Raw genomic sequence first — 17,732 nt, 5'->3', positions numbered from 1 at the left:
TACTAGGAAGTCTTATCTAGTACTGAATATTTTTGTTAATTTAATTCTTACAACCAAACTTGAAGTATTTGTTCTCATTCAATTAATAAAGAATGTGAGTTTTGGAAAAGTCAAATACCTCTTCCAAAGTTGCCTAAGTACCTGGGATTTGAACTCAAAGATGAAGGTGTTCATCATATAACACACTATCTTCCCAGACTGCATATATCCATTTTAGCACAGACTATAAATACCAATACATATCCATAATCTGGAAATTTGGTTCATTTAAAAAATACTTATGCATTTATTTGTGAGGGAAGAGTGAATCTCCTTTATTTACAGAGAAATTGTATCACCCTGTCATAGCAGTTTCCAAAGGAATCTGTGAAAAATTGGCCAAGTCTAGATCTTTTAAATGTAAAGTCTTCCACAAATGAGTAAGCATCTGACTCACGTTAATTCTACAGCATTAATATGCTGGCCAAAGACTCAATAATGGAAAAAACAATCTGTACTTGAAATATCACTTGAGGTTTAATTAGCACAATAAAAATGAATTGGGAAGCATGAATAGCCAAGGCAGGATAAACCATTTGCCAGGCACTACTTCCTGGCTTAATAAGATTTGAAATCAGCACAAGTACAGAGCAAAGCTCAGCAATGCCTCCAAGAGCTTCCAGCACTTCAGTAATGGGATCTTGATTTAAGTTTCAGGCTGTCTTCCTTTACACTCTGAGAAACCTCACTAGAGATAAGAGATGACTAGCTGCCTGGACATACAGACACCTCTGAGGCCAGGAAGAGCCCAGTAAAGGAGGCAACTCATCAATGTATTGGTTAAGACCCTGGACAGACAGATGTCAGTTAGAATCAAACTCACTCATTACCTGTTTATTTGTAATACTTGGTAAGCTTTTATTTCTTCATCTAGAAATAGGGATACTGATGACATCTACTTTCTAGAACTTTTAGGATGGCTAATAAGATACTATGGAAAATATTCCAGATAATGTCTAGTACATATAAAGCCCTTAAAAAGTATTAGCTATGACTGTTATTACTGGAGAGGTGGCAAGAATACACAGAAAAACTATACAAAAAAGATCTTCACTACCCAGATAATCAGGATGGTGTGATCACTCACCTAGAGCCAGACATCCTGAAATGTGAAGTCAAGTGGGCCTTAGGAAGCATCACTACGAACAAAGCTAGTGGAGGTGATGGGATTCCAGTTGACCTATTTCAAATCCGGAAAGATGATGCTATCAAAGTGCTGCACTCAATATGCCAGCAAATTTGGAAAACAGCAGTGGTCACAGGACTGGAAAAGGTCAATTTTCATTCCAATCCCAAAGAAAGGTAATGCCAAAGAATGCTCAAACTACCACACAATTGCACTCTTCTCGCACACTGGCAAAATATTACTCAAAATTCTCCAAGCCAGGCTTCAACAGTACGTGAACCATGAACTTCCAGATGTTCAAGCTGGATTTAGAAAAGGCAGAGGAACAAGAGATCAAATTGCCAACATCTGTTGGATCATTGAAAAAGCAAGAGAGTTCCAGAAAAACATCTGCTTCTGCTTTATTGACTATGCCAAAGCCTTTGACTGTGTGGATCACAGCTAACTGGAAAATTCTGAAAGAGATGGGAATACCAGACCACCTGACCTGCCTCCTGAGAAATCTGTATGCAGGTCAAGAAGCAACAGTTAGAACTGGACATGGAACAAAAGAATGGTTCCAAATAAGGAAAATAATACATCAAGGCTGTATACTGTCACCCTGCTTATTTAACTTATATGCAGAGTACATCATGAGAAATGCTGGACAGGGTGAAGCACAAGCTGGAATTAAGATTGCCAGGAGAAATATCAATAAACTCAGATATGCAGATGACACCACCCTTGAGTGGCTTGCCATTCCCTTCTCCAGTGGACCACATTCTATCAGAACTTTCCACCATGACCCATGGTGAAGAAAGTGAAGAACTAAAGAGTCTCTTGATGAAAGTGAAAGAAAGAGTGAAAGAGGTGGCTTAAAACTCAGCATTCAGAAAACTCAGATCATGGTATCTGGTCCCATCACTTCAAAGCAAATAGATGTGGAAATAATGGAAACAATGAGAGACTACCTTTTGGGGCTCCAAAATCACTGCAGATGGTGATTGCAGCCACGAAATTACAAGACACTTGCTCCTTGGAAGGAAAGTTATCTAACCTAGACATCTTACTAAAAAGTAGAGACATTACTTTGCCAACAAAGGTCCATCTAGCCAAAGGTATGGTTTTTCAGTAGTCATGTATGGATGTGAGAGTTGGACTATAAAGAAAGCTGAGCACCAAAGAATTGATGCTTTTGAACTGTGGTGTTGAAGAAGACTCATGAGAGTCCCTTGGACTGCAAAGAAATCCAACCAGTCCATCGTAAAGGAAATCAGTCCTGAATATTCATTGGAAAAGCCTGATGTTGAAGCTGAAACTCCAATACTTTGGCCACCTGATGCAAAGAATTGATTCATTTGAAAAGGCCCTGATTCTGGGAAAGATTGAAGGCAGGAAGAGAAGGGGACGACAGAGGATGAGATGGTTGGATGGTATCACTGACTCAATGGACATGAGTTTGGGTAAACTCCAGGAGTTGATGATGGACAAGGAGGCCTGGCGTGCTGCAGTCCATGGGGTGGCAAAGAGTCGGACGCAACTGAGCGGCTGAACTGAACTGATTTACTGTTATTGGGCTTCCCCAAATGCTCAGTGGATAAGGAACCTGTCTGTAATGTGGAAAACATAGATGTGGATTTGATCCCTGGGTCGGGAAGATCCCCGGGAGGAGAAAATGGCAATCCACTCCAGTATTTTCCAGAAAAATCCCATGAACAGAGGAGCCTGGGCTATAGTCCAAAGAGTCACAGAATCAGACAGGACTGAGCGACTAAGCAAGCAAGCAAGATTACTGTTATTACCAACATTAATATGAATATTTAGTTTTAATTGGTACATCTGAATTTAGACATGTGCATATCTTACATTTTGTCAAATTTCTTCAAATAAAAATAAGAAAGCCATAGTATGATATCACAAAGAAATGAAATGTACTCAAACAATCATGGGAACTATAAGATCAATGGAAGTTAAATGGTTCTTTTAGAGTAGGATTTCTTAGCTTTTAATATACTAATGTGCATAGTGAACATCAGATTTACAGAATTTTCTATAGTTTTTTATTTCTTTAATCGTGGATTTTTTTTTTCATACACAGAGCATCTCAAGGTCTTAGGAGTTGCACAGAAGGTAGGGTGGAAAAAGTTTGATAGGCTAGATGATGACTCAAGCTCCTGTCAGGTTTAAGAATAAATAGTTGTACAAGCAAAAATCCAAGACCCATGTCTAAACCCTTGCTACTCAAAGTATGGAGTATGGAACAAGGTGTTTGTTAGAATGTAGACTCTCAGGCCCCAACTCACACCTGCTGGAAAAAGAAGCAGTTTTTTTGGGGGGGAGCTGCATTGCATGGCAGGCAGGATTTAAGTTTCCTGACCAGGGATTAGACTCATGCCCCCTGCAACAGAAGCATGGAATCCTCACCCCTGGACCACCAGGGAAGTCCCAAGAAGCAATTTTTTTTTTTTTTTTTTTAACAGGAACTGCTGGTGATTCACATGCACGTTAAAGCAGCTTGGGAAGTACAGATCTAAAGAAAGTCAGCCTTTTCACTGGATAGCTGATGATTTGCTGCTGAGGTCTGCTGGCTGGTATGCCCTTTCCAGCCACATCCAGGTCAACAGCCATCGACACTGCTTCATATACTGGTGCACACTTATTGAAAATTGATAATATTGACTAGATCACTAATTCAAAGTACATGCATTCTCAATTCCTAATAATCGAGGAAAACTAACTTCTAAACTTTTTGAAATATCAACTCAACTTTGCAATAAATGAGATGGGTCAAGTTTGGGTTTTAATTTCAATATCCATCTGCAGGTCTGGATTATGTTCTTTTCCACCTCATTTTAGTGAGCCTGAGCTCTGTTCATTTCTTATTAGATCATCACTCCATGGGTATACAAATATTCAAGTAAATTATGATTTTTCCCTGCTTTCTGTCTTCTCTCCACTCACTTTCTATCTTCTTGGCATATCTTCCTATTTTTGTGTCCCCTAAACATATATATTTCACTGCCAGGAATGAAGCCAAAATGAGCCTGACCTATTTAGAAGTGGCTGCTTTACACCTGGTTGCAAAATGACAGAAAATTAGCAAAGTGACTTTCCAAGCTCAAATGGGAAGCTGTGCTTCTAGGCTTGTGTGAGCTGTCATGACAGTGACAGCAACCACAAAACTTCTAAAAACAAAAATCTGAACAGCTGCTGACAGCTTAGAAAAAACAGCTTTCTTTGCCTTCTAAGAAGATAAAGAAAAGCAACGGTCCACTGTGTGGCTTGCTGTATTTTAGTGGCTAAAAACCAGTCTCTAATAAAAGGAAGCAAAGCAGTAAACTAGACTTTGTAAATGTTTTTCAGAAAAAAAAATCAATCTAGCTAAGATGCTAGGGAAATAAAGTTGTTTACCAATCTAAATTATACATGGTGTATTAATATAGCATTTCATCTTCTGTGAATGCTAACAAAGCTGAATTACTATCAGTCTGTTTTCCTGGTTTAAAACAAAAAAAAGGAGTATATACATATATGCTAAAAAAATATGCATACTATAAATCATAGTGGAAACAAAAGTAAACAAAAAATAAATCATTAACATCAGTTTACCTCAAGGAAACAGGCCTCTCTTCCTGGACACCTGTGACCCAACCTTTCACAACATAGATAATATTTTGTTGGTGTACCATAAGGAGGCTCTACACTAAAAGTCCAAAGGCTGGTAAAGTGGAAAATTGAAATTGCCATTATAAATCATGAAAATATCAAAGGCAAACCTAATTTCAATCCATGGGACTATTAAGGGTATCTTGTATAATAACTGCACAGACATTCAACCCTGAACTGGAATTATCAGCTTTTATTCACTATGGTTATTTAACATATATGCAGAGTAGATCATGTGAAATACCAGGCTAGATGAAGCACAAGCTGGAATCAAGATTGCCAGGAGAAATATCAATAGCCTCAGATATGCAAATGACACCATCTTTATGGCATAAAGTGAAGAGGAACTAAAAAGCCTATTGTTAAAGGTGAAAGAGGAGAGTGAAAAAGCTGGCTGAAAACTCAACATGCAAAAAACGAAGATCATGGCATCCGGTCCATCACTTCATGGCAAATAGGTGGGAAAAAATGAAAACAGTGACAGACTTTACTTTCTTGGGCTCCAAAATCACTGCAGACGATGACTGCGGCCTTGAAATTACAAGATGCCTGCTCCTTGGAAGAAAAGTTATGACCAACCTAGACAGCATATTAAAAAGCAGAGATATTACATTGCTGACAAAGGTCTATATAGTCAAAGCTATGGTTTTTCCAGTAGTTATGTATGGATGTGAAAGATGAACCATAAAGAAGGCTGAGCACCAAAGAACTGATGCTCTTGAACTGTAATGTTGAAGAAGACTCTTGAGAGTCCCTTGGACTGCAAGGAGATCAAACCAGTCAATCCTAAAGGAAACCAGTCCTGAATATTCATTGGAAGGACTGATGCTGAAGCTGGAGCTCCAATACTTTGGTCACCTGATGCAAAGAGCTGACTCATTAGAAAAGACCCTGATGCTGGGAAAGATTGAAGACAGAAGGAGAAGGGGACGACAGAGGATGACATGGTTGGATGGTATCACTGACTCGATGGACATGAGTTTAAACAAGCTCCAGGAGTTGGTGATGGACAGGGAAGCCTGGTATACTGCAGTCCACGTGGTCACAAAGTGTCAGACATGACTGAGCGAGTGAACAACAATTCACTGTGGAGCCAGCATGTTCTATGGTAACTAGTTACCAGTAAAATAGATTGAGGGATTTGACCCAAAAGAACACTGCCTTTTAAATACATTTGTTGCCTGCTCAAAACCAAGCATTTCATCCACTATTAACACCTCCTAAAGACACTCATTTCCAGAGATTTAAATCATAATTACAGTACAAAAAAATTAAAGTATAAAGTACTCTATTTTGTAGTAATTACATCCAGCCATGGGAAAAGACCAAAAGGTCTGGACTGCAAAACTAATCACTAAAGATCAACCAAATGCACAGGAACTAAGTACAAGAATTTAGAATATATAGTGTTATAAATACTGCCATTGAAAACACTAAAAGAGGTAGCAGGAACACTTCTATGTGGAGTAATAAATCAGCACAGTCTGGAAAAAGAACCATTCTTCACTAGCACTTGTGTGATTCAGTTTCTGTCTTCAGAACTACTGCTCATAGTACCCCCCTTTTTTCTGATTAATGTGGAAATTTTACATGAATATGTTTTGTTGCCTTGTAATTAATAGTTTTCGTAAGGTTAAAAGGGACTTGGTGGAGAAACAGACCACAACATGTTTCACAGCATGAATAAATTTACAGTAATTCACGGCAGGAGGGGCTGTTAGAAAAATATTGTGAGACATTTCAACTGTGCTGTGAATGGGAACGGGAACTGTGCAGTTCAACTTCCCAGCCTTGCCTACTGAGCTCACTCAATCACTAAGGGCAGAGGAGAAAGAAGAAAGGATATTCTTTTAAAATGCAAAAATGACAAACATTTCAACGGGAACTGCAAAGTGCTAAAATATGGAATAATTTGGCTGGAAAAATATAAATATTTAACTCATCTCTACTTCACTGACATATCTGGAACATTACATAAAATATCTAGTCCAATCTGATCATTAATATAATGTGGTTCATGCATTTATTAATTGAACAATTCAGCAAACATTAATCAAGTGACTGTTATGTTCAAGGGATACATCAGGCACCATGGAGGATGTGTTTTTGCTTATTAAATGGAGCGAGTTTGGGGACTTACCTGGTGGTCCAGTGGTTGAGAGTGTGCCTGCCAAGGCAGGGACACAGGTCCAATCCCTGGTCCGGGAACTAAGGTCCCACATGCTGCAGGGCAACTAAGCCCATTCACTGCTAAGCCAGAGTTCTAGGGCCCGTGAACCACAACTAATGAAGTCCGTGCACCTAGAGCTTGTGCATTGCAACAAGAGGAGCTACCGCATTGAGAAGCCCATGGACTGCAACGCAGAGTAGCCCTCGCTGGCAACAACTACAGAAAAAGCCCTCACGCAGCAACAAGGACCCAGCACAACCAAAAATAAATTAATAAATAATTTTAAAAATGTAGAGAATCTGTTCATCATATAATGCTTACACAGTTCAGTTGAGTTCAGTCACTCAGTCGTGTCTGACTCTTTGCAACCCTATGAACTGCAGCAAGCAAGGCCTCCCTGTCCATCACCAACTCCCTGAGCTTGCCCAAACTCACGTCCATTGAGTCGGTGATGCCATTCAACCATCTCATCCTCTGTTGTCTCCTTCTCCTCCTGCCCTCAATCTTTCCCAGAATCAGGGTCTTTTCCAATGTGTCAGCTCTTCGCATCAGGTGGCCAAAGTATTGGAGTTTCAGCTTCAGCATGTCTTTCCAATGAACACCCAGGACTGGTCTCCTTTAGGATGGACTGTTTGGATCTCTTTGCAGTCCAAGGGACTCTCAAGAGTCTTCTCCAACACCACAGTTCAAAAGCATCAATTCTTCAGTGCTCAGCTTTCTTTATAGTCCAACTCTCACATCCATACATGACTACTGGAAAAACCATAGCCTTGACTAGATGGACCTTTGTTGACAAAGTAATATCTCTGTTTTTTAATATGCTGTCTAAGTTGGTCATAACTTTCCTTCCAAGGAGCAAGCATCTTTTAATTTCATGGCTGCAATCACCATCTGCAGTGATTTTGGAGCCCCCAAAAATAAAGTCAGCCACTGTTTCCACTGTTTCCCCATCTATTTCCCATGAAGTGATGGGACCGGCTGCCATGATCTTAGTTTTCTGAATGTTGAGCTTTAAGCCAACTTTTTCACTCTCCTCAATGCTTACACAAAGCAATACTAAAAGGGGAAGTTTTTAAAGAAAACCCACCTTACAAAAAAATTAAATCCCAATAGCTCTTTTTTATTGAAATTAAAGTACTACCAGTTGCAAACCAAATGCAATGGCCATAGTTACTGGCAAATTGTTGGGTTTACAATGATGAAATACATAAGCCCATACTTCTGTGAGTTACTCTTAGAGTTAGCTAACAAGATTCATAGAAAAAAAAAAATGGCAATAAGATAAACTCCATCAATCCGTGACTTAAACACAATAGATATATAGATATGTTTTAAAAGTTTGCTGAGGGTGAGACCTAAAAGAAAAGCCAACTGACCATTAATCCATGTTTTAAATAAGACTTGAAGACTTGAGGATATTATCCAACTTATCCAACATGGTATTTCAGAGACAGAATTTCAATCCAACAATCTAGAATAATTTGATGCTCAATCTAACTTCTCCTAAAGAACCAAAGTTGGGAAACTGTTGTGAGGAAAATTAATACGTGACAAAGCCCCAGACTTCAGTCTCTCCCTCTCATCTCAAATCTCTAGAAATTACATCAATTTTTTTTTTAAAAAATACACAACCATATTGGAAAATAAGAAGCCACTGTATTGCTGTATAAGAACTATAAGAAACTGCTGAACAAAAGAAAGTAAGAAAATGAAATTAAAGAAAAACAGCACAGTTCCAAATAAACACGAGTATGTACTGCAACAAAACAGGGAGGCTGCTGTGTTGACCTGAGATTGCAGGTGGACTGTAGGCACAACGGGGCCTCCCCTCCACCAAGTCACGGGGTTATTGGTTAGGAAAACAAGTAGGAGTGACAAGAGGAATAAGCTTTCCTCATCCCACCCTGGCCCTCCCACCTCAGGCACACCATCCAACAATTGCTGCAGCTGCCCCCAGGTAGAAGCAATTAGTACGGGAAGTTTACAAGAGAAAATCAGTCATGCTAGGTACTGAGGATACCCTAGAGATAAGATGAAACACTATATGGAAAAGGGTGTTTCAATCATTAAAAAAAAGCATCACTAGAGACTTCAGAAATTAAAAATTGATTGGCAGAAGGAAAAATTCAGTAGCTGGAGAAATAGCTGAAGGGAAAAGTAGTGAGTAAACAGGCCCCCATTATGCACCACAAAAGAACCGGCAGATGGAAAGTATTATAGAAAGAGTGAGAGGTATGGAGAGAGGAGCCAGAGTGTAAATAACCATCTAAATAAATTAGAAAATTCTTCCAGGACTGAAGATGTGAATACTCACACTGAAAAAGTACACTGAATGTCAAACAAAATAAAATTTTAAACGCACACACGCATGCCTAGTTACACTGTAGTAACATTTAAGAATAACATGGATAAGGAGAAAATCCTAGAAGATTCTAGAGAAAAAAGAAAAGCTACCTATCAAGAAAGAAGGATCAGGCTGGGCTTGGGCTTCTCATCAGCAATACTGAACACAGGGAAAACATGGTGATATCTGCAAAAATCTGAGGAAGGTATCTTGAGTCTAGAATTTTACACTTGGTCAATTCCAATGAGAAGAAAAAATACAGGCTGATTTCCCACTGGGCAAGAACATGAAGATTTTTTTTTTTAATTTATCTGAAAGAAATATTAGAAGATACACTCCAGCAAAAAGAAAAACCACTCCAAGAGGAAGTAGTGGAACAAATTCCAGGACATAACAAAGAAATAGTAAATCCTCAAAAACTCAAGTAACAATCTAAAAATAAAATCTCACGCAATAACAATCTGAGAGAAGGGAGGTGAAAGTACAGGGAAGTAAAAGTATCTTTTCTCATCTTGTTGGGTATTCTTTCTGGATACTTACAGAAAATATGTTTAAGTATGTGATAAATATTTTGATAATTTTAAAGTAAGTGATAAATATTTTGGCCTTATATAATTTATACAGAAACAATTTATAACTTTCAAACAATTAAGAAAAATAAAACAATGACCAGTATCAGTGGAAGAAAAAGGAAGGAAAGGGAATAATCTTATAGAAAAATAGGTAAGATATAAGTAGGCAATTCAATGAAGAATAATTGCAATGTCCAAACAACAGAAGATGCTCAATAGCAATCAATAGCAAGTAATGACATACCATTTTTTTAGAGATACAAAAAATAAGAAGCTTGCTATAAGGTACACTTTGCTAGGGTGGCTATAAATTGGTACAATCACTTTTCAATGTACAAACCATATTAACCAAAACTTCTGTTTCCTACTATGTACTCTAGAAAAGCCTTTGCATCTGTATGTACGTAGAAAGATTATGTATAAGGATACTTGTTGAAATACTTTTGTAATAAAATGGGAAATACCCATCAATATGGAAAATTTAACATAATCAAGATATATTCTACCATGAATAGCACACAAGGATTAAAAAGATATGACAGAGCTATGGTTACTGATCTGAATGATCACAAACAAGCAAAAGACAAGTTTAATATGTAAATGTAGGAAATTATTTTTGCAAAAATTTGTATTAATAGTATTTGTGTAATTATAAGAAAAAAATCTTTGGAAAGAAAGTAAAAATCAGAGGAGAAAGAACATAACAACTTAAGAACACATACAAAAAAGTCTATCAGTTCATCTTTCCTAATGTTGCTTTATGAAAAGCATTGTTAACACTGAAATTAATTTTGAATATTACCATAAAAGTAATCATTCAGTCTTAATCAGTCAACCAAACACACACCCTCTGGCAGTGGATTCAAGGCCTCACTCTTGTACAGAGTTCATTGACTAATTTGTAGGAAACAAATTCAGAAATATTAAAAATTGACAAATTGGTCAGGAAACGTTAGAACCAGTTCACTTCTATCCCTCCCCCACCCCAATCACAATGGTCTATCAACAACACATTTGGTGGGTGTATTACAGGAATGTTCTCAAGACAAGATGGTCAAAAGTTAAAATTAAAAAAAAAAATAGAATTGGTTTCAGGCAAGGGCAAAGCAGACGTCTATTAAGAGCCTTTTGTGAAATCAGAGCAGGAGTCAGATGCTTTCCCTTTTGCCCTCTCAGTGGTTACTGAAACAGTGTGGCCACAATAGTCATGGGGACTTGGGAGCTAGCCAAGTGGCCAGGTGACTCAACATTCAATTTCTTGTCCCTCTAGGCGATTCCTCTCGGTGGTACAAATTTATACCAGAATAGAGAACAGTTATCAGGAAAAGATAGATATTAAAAGCTTTTTTTTTTAAAGTACTGGCTAATAAAGAAAGTTGAGAGAAGTTGACAAGGGACAAAGCTTTATTCCCCATTGTGAAATCAAAGGGCCCTCGTTACAACAAAAATCTGGGGAAAGGTAACTGCTGTCTTCTAAGACTTCTCAGGGAAAGAAACAAATGGTTATCATTCCTTTATTACATTTTCATTAAAAATGAGCAGCAGTTATATTTTCCTTAAATAAAAATTGACTCCAAACAATAAACTCCTCTGAAAATGAAGACTTGAAAGTTTATGGTTCATACACAGATTCCCCTCGGACGAGAACCAGGTGCTACGTGACAGTCTGCTGTGTCACCAGCCACTGGGCCCGAAGATCACATCTAATTGTAAACTGATTAACTGGTTGACTGATTAAAATTTCAACAGAGGAATAATATGCGTATGTGGGTACTGCAGAGGTATGTTCCAAGAGCCCTCAGCAGTAAAATCCTAACCAGAACTCTTGGATTTTCCTTTCTTGTAAACACACTGGCACTCACAGAGCTATAATTTTATGATATGGTGCCCTTTTAAATTCTGGAAGTACAAATGCTGGGGAGAGAAATGGGGGACAAGACTAAAGGAGACTCGTAAACCCAGACATGGGAGATAGCATGTTTAAGGGCACATTTGTGGCACCCCACCGAGAGACACTGACATCTGGCAGCAAGACAAGTTTAAGGGAATGTTCTGTATTGAATCATATGTTCTCATGCTGCCAGGACACACTATCCCCTGGGATCCTTCCTCTACATCAGCAGTACCCAACACTTTTGGTACCGGGGATCACTCTTATGGAAGACAATTTTTCCACAGAGTGAGGTTGTGGGGAGGCGGGTTCTGGCAGTAATGCCAGAGTGATGGGGACCAATGGGGAGCAGCAGATGGAGAAGTGACCACTCGCCCACTGCACACCTCCTGCTGTGCAGTCTGGTTTCTAATTGTGCGGTCCACAGTCCCAAGTGTCAGGGACCCCTGCTCTACATAGCCTGGGTGCCAACCAAATATATATGACTAGTGAAGTACCACACTCTCCGCAGATACTTTTTGGATGGATGGATGGATGGACAGAAAAATGAACAAAGAAACAAAGGAATAACAGTGTACACTTTTTCTGCATGCATAAAATCATCCCCTGAGCATTAATATTCTACTTGCAAAGAATCCTCAGCAAAGTTGCTCTCAGCTATGGCACACAAAAGTAGCCCAACCCAGTAGAGACATCCACAGCATATATACAAAATCTGGGTAATGGTAACCTTCACAGCCTCTCTATCACACAATGGCAATTAGATAATTAATAGCAAATAGAACTCATTGATTTAAAGGTATATTACCACAATGGGGTATCTGCAGGTTTGCCAGTGAAATATTCTTGCTGTTTTCATCCAGACAGTACAAATCCTGAGTTTCTGGACTAGGTTTAGTCTCCTGAAGAGTCTTGATCCACATAATGTCACAGGAGCACATAAATGGGTTGCCCACCAGAATCCTACATGAAACAAAAATGAAATCCAATCAGCCTTCTCTTTCTCAGTTTTAGCTATAGAAGTGTTTAACAAAGCACTAATAATATTATGAATTCCTTCCAGCTGGCAATTTGTGGAAGACACACCCATCTTTATAGTATAACTACTTATTATTCACTCATTAATTGAATACTGATCTTCTGCTATGTGTAAACACCCCCATAGAGGCTAAAGGATGCAAAGTGATGTAAGACCTTTCAGACACATAGGGAAGCAATATAGGAACAGAAATAACCATAATGTAGTACGGAAAACAATGTCTCATAAGATGGAGAAAAATAAGATGCCATGACAAATTTATCAGAGTTATTACACTGTTATGAAGATCTTAAGGGAAAAAGCCAATGTTGAGTTTTCAGGAACATCAACGTACTGATTTCTAAGCAGGCTAGAGATTCAAGTGTTACCACTTAATAAGTTCAAACTTCAGTGGAGGACAGAGAAGTTTCATCTGAATTAAAAATGAGATTATGAATACAAGACAAAAGTGTGAGTGCCAGGAGGGTATACTCCCAGCTTTCCAAATGACACGATCACAGTCCAGTTTGACTGGTGCAAGAAAGTCAAATTGAAGTGAATGTGACTGATGGAACTTGGAAGGAAGCTCTCAGACATCTCTCTCTCTCTCTCTCTCTCTCTCTCTCATACACACACAGACAGAAAAACACACAGACACACACTCACGCGCGTGCGCACATCCCAAGCTCAGGCTTTCTGAGAGCAAGGGCAATTGAGCTACAGGCTGAGCTACTTAGCCCCTTGTCAGAGGGTGTTCACAGAGAAAGCCACCATTCAGCCATGCTGCCTTGGACTCCTGTGGCCTGCGATTGGTAAAGGAGGAAGTAGTCAAGAGGAAAATAAAAACCACAAGAAAAAAATCTTTAAATGCTTTTTTATAATACTCAGTGGCCTATTTAAGATGACTTCCATTTATGGAAATGAGCCTTTAAATGAGGCCATTTAAAATCATTATGTAGGCTCTGCCTGGCATTAACCACAATACTTGAGATTTCCTTGAGGACAGGACCTGGGCTTTGCAACATCATTTACTCCTGTGGTTTTCTGGTTGGATTCTAAGAATCTCAGAGAATCCCTGGAGACTTTTCCAGGAGTTTCTTTGGGGAAAATGTGGTCAAGGCATACTCATTTAATTTGTGTTGGCTTGACAGCCTCCAAATATCCCTCTAACACCAAAATAAGAGTTGACACTACTAGGTATGGAATATGCAGTTGAAATCCACAATGTTTAAACCCCAACTAAGTTGTTTCCTGGTGTTCTGAATCCATGAAAAACTAAGAAGGAATAAAGAAGCAAAGGGATCTTCAATTATAAAGACACCAGAGTTCATCCGACCACACAGCACCTCTCACACACTGAGCAGACTTCTTTTGCAGTGATGGTTAGAGCAGGTTAGACTTAATGTGTTTAGGCTTCTACCTCTTCCACTGGATAGCAGAGTCCTGGAATGCACAAACCTTTCTCCTTATATCCCCATGGCCTAATGTCATGTTAGTCTGATTTTAACAGGCACACAGTTAACATTTGTTGAGTGACTTGATCAAATGCTACAGGGAGAATATTGAGACATGTGAAAATGAAACCAGAATCCAATTTTTAACCCATCACGAAAAGTCTGTGTAGCAATGCTCAAAATTTTTATCCTGAGTAGCTTACTCTACTTCACATATCTTCCTTAAGTTTTGTATGCCCAGCCCTAAGTTAGAAACCTAACTCAAATGGCTCAGATAGTAAAGAATCCACCTGCAATGCAGGAGTCCCAAGATAAATCCCTCAGTTGGGAAGATCCCCTGGAAAAGGGAACAGCAACCCACTGAAGTATTCTTGCCTGGAGAATTCCAGAGACAGAGGAGCCTGGTGAGCTATAGTCCATGGGGTCGTAAAGAGCTGGACACAACTGAGCACGCATGCACAGGCTTCATTGCTAAAACTGGCCAACAGAAGCCTCAGTTAATCCTAAACCAAACTCTTGGTGGGTTAGAAAACCAGTGTTGCCACTTTCTGGATTATGTTTATTCCAAAAGAGTTGCCACCATGTAACTCTCATTATTACCTAACTCATTAACTTGGTATTGCTCTACTAGTGGCATCTTCTAATCTGCACAATTTCTTTGTGAATAGAGGTGGACCCTACATCCCAGTCCACATATAGGTTAATAAAAAGTTATTGCCTAGTATTCAAAGACCTAGTCCACCTTTGCTCATTTCTGACACACACATCCTGTGCCTTAGGGTTCTTTGGGTAGGAATGTCAACAGTTTATATTTGCTTCACAGTGACAGCACAACAATTAAGAGGACTTCCCTGGTGGTCCAGTGGCTAAGACTCTGAGCTCCCAATGCCCTGGTTCAACACCTCATCAGGCAACTACATCTCACATGCCCAAACTAAAAGATCCCAACTAAAAGAACTGGAAAAGCCAAATAAATAAATAATAAGAATTCAGCACACTGGGAAATGCTGGCTATCAAAGATCAATAAATTTCGATGTTTTTCCTATCATTTTACAACAAAAGGGATTTAGGCATGAGGATAAATCCTGAATGCAGTGACCGACCCTGTAGGAAATCTCACAAAGATAGATGGGTAGGGAGATGGTTGTCTCTACTCCAGTGTTCATTAAGGGCCAGTGGGCACTGTCATTTGGAGCATAAGCCAACAGTGCCTGCTGGTTTTGCCCACTGGTATTAATATTTCCTCCTTGAATGCATTTGCTCTCCATTAGGGACTGGACAGAACAAAAACCAAACCAGTGTTATGAGATGTGTAGCCATATTTTTCACACAAAACCCTTGTCTTTACCTCTCCTTTAGAAAACAAGTCCTTTATGTAAAAACAACATTTAAACTCATCAAAAATGATACATTACTATTGAGATTTCTATTTTTTTTTACTGCTGAATCATACTCTAGGGAAGGAATAAAAAAAAAACAGCCCACAATTAAGAAATCATTTTTCAACTCATTTTCAAATTTTGATATAAAAATAGATCTGCAGCATCGCTTATTTTTAAAAATACTTAATTACACTTCCCTTTGAAATTATTTTCCGCAAATGCCATACAAAATTATTACTTACAGCTCAGACAAGTCAAGGTGACGAAAATGTTTCCTAGACAAAATCGTCAGTTTATTTCGGGTAAAATTGCTGTAAGGAATCAAAAACATTAAATGTGAATTACAAGCGTACATTTCTGGAATAAAGTATTTAGAATTTTTTTCAAAACATAATTTTATTTGATCATGGTTCCTGCCTTACTTAGATCCAATAATCTCTTTCTTTCACCTTGAGTGATAGCTTAGTTTTTCCTGCCTCTGCTATAATTCTTGCTTGAATGTGGGGTTGGGGTGGGGGGTTTATAATTTTCATAATGTTTATTTTAAATCTCTTTTTTACCCAAAAGTTTCTTTCCCATATTCTGAACCAACTTATATACCTTCTAGAGATATTTGACCTTCTGAACAATTAATAGGATTAAACTAAATTAAATTTAAAGCAAAACTCACTAGATGAAAAGGTACTTCAAAAATAAAGAGCATCATGAATATTTTGAAATATTAACATGACACACAAAATTTTGAATATTAACTGAATTTAATACATCCTAATCAAAGAATATGTCAAGGCTGCATATTGTCGCCCTGCTTATTTAACTTATATGCAAAGTACATCATGAGAAACGCTGGACTGGAAGAAACACAAGCTGGAATCAAGATTGCTGGGAGAAATATTAATAACCTCAAATATGCAGATGACACTACCTTTATGTCAGAAAGTGAAGAGGAACTAAAAAGCCTCTTGATGAAAGTAAAAGAGGAGAGTGAAAAAGTTGGCTTAAAGCTCAACATTCAGAAAACGAAGATCAGGGCATCTGGTCCCATCACTTCATGGGAAATAGAGGGGGAAACAGTGGAAACAGTGTCAGACTTTATTTTTGGGGGCTCCCAAATCACTGCAGATGGTGACTGCAGCCATGAAATTAAAAGACGCTTACTCCTTGGAAGGAAAGTTATGAGCAACCTAGATAGCATATTGAAAAGCAGAGACATTACTTTGCCGACTAAGGTCCGTCTAGTCAAGACTATGGTTTTTCCAGTAGTCATGTATGGATGTGAGAGTTGGACTGTGAAGAAAGTTGAGCACCAAAGAATTGATGCTTTTGAACTGTGGTGTTGGAGAAGACTCTTGAGAGTCCCTTGGACTGCAAGGAGATCCAAACAGTCCATTCTAAAGGAGATCAGTCCTGGGTGTTCTTTAGAAGGAATGATGCTAAAGCTGAAACTCCAGTACTTTGGCCACCTCATGCGAAGAGTTGACTCATTGGAAAAGACTCTGATACTGGGAGAGATTGAGGGCAGGAGGAGAAGGGGACGACAGAGGATGAGATGGCTGAATGGCATCACTGACTCGATGGACATGAGTCTGAGTGAACTCCGAGAGTTAGTGATGGACAGGGAGGCCTGGCGTGCTGCGATTCATGGGGTCGCAAAGAGTCAGACACGACTGAGCGACTGAACTGAACTGAACTGAATCGAAAAGATAATCTTATTGATTAACTCTATGTGCTTGCTTCTAAATGCCTTCCAAATAACCAAACAATTTCACGAGAACAATAAAAACAAAATACCAGATAAACAAAGAATATCTCAGATTTTGTCCAGAACAAATAGTCTAGCAACATATCATTTGAAGATTTGGACCATCCAGACAATGAAAATATGTCCTATTTGTGACTAAAAATACTAACAAATTTACTGACATGTTTCAAATATATATTAATAGTTTCATTTAATGAAAGAGGAGCTTTAGTTTCCAGTGTTCAGTGCCATGAGACCTTGAGCTGGGTAATTCAAAGTGTTAATACTGGCAGTTGACTCCTGTGAATTTGTTTATTGGTCAAATTTATTTTAAAAGAGTGCAATGCTT

At 38.6% G+C, this 17,732-nt stretch overlaps 1 protein-coding gene across 5 annotated transcripts in view; it reads right to left on the bottom strand.

Annotated features, from left to right (window-relative positions):
• Positions 1-17,732, bottom strand: part of NTRK2 (neurotrophic receptor tyrosine kinase 2) — a 389,675-nt gene that overhangs the window by 331,500 nt on the left and 40,443 nt on the right. For all 5 annotated transcript variants that reach the window (XM_068973783.1, XM_068973784.1, XM_068973786.1 and 2 more), the window contains exons 4-5: positions 15,885-15,953; positions 12,596-12,750 (exon numbers count right to left, since the gene is read on the bottom strand). In XM_068973783.1, coding sequence (XP_068829884.1) covers positions 12,596-12,750; positions 15,885-15,953 — 224 coding nt within the window. The remainder of the gene's footprint in view (positions 1-12,595; positions 12,751-15,884; positions 15,954-17,732) is intronic.

This window comes from Capricornis sumatraensis, chromosome 6, assembly GCF_032405125.1.
Source record: "Capricornis sumatraensis isolate serow.1 chromosome 6, serow.2, whole genome shotgun sequence".
Taxonomy (NCBI): domain Eukaryota; kingdom Metazoa; phylum Chordata; class Mammalia; order Artiodactyla; family Bovidae; genus Capricornis; species Capricornis sumatraensis.
The sequence above is the reverse complement of the archived record's forward strand: the minus strand, read 5'-3'. Positions and strand labels throughout refer to the sequence as shown.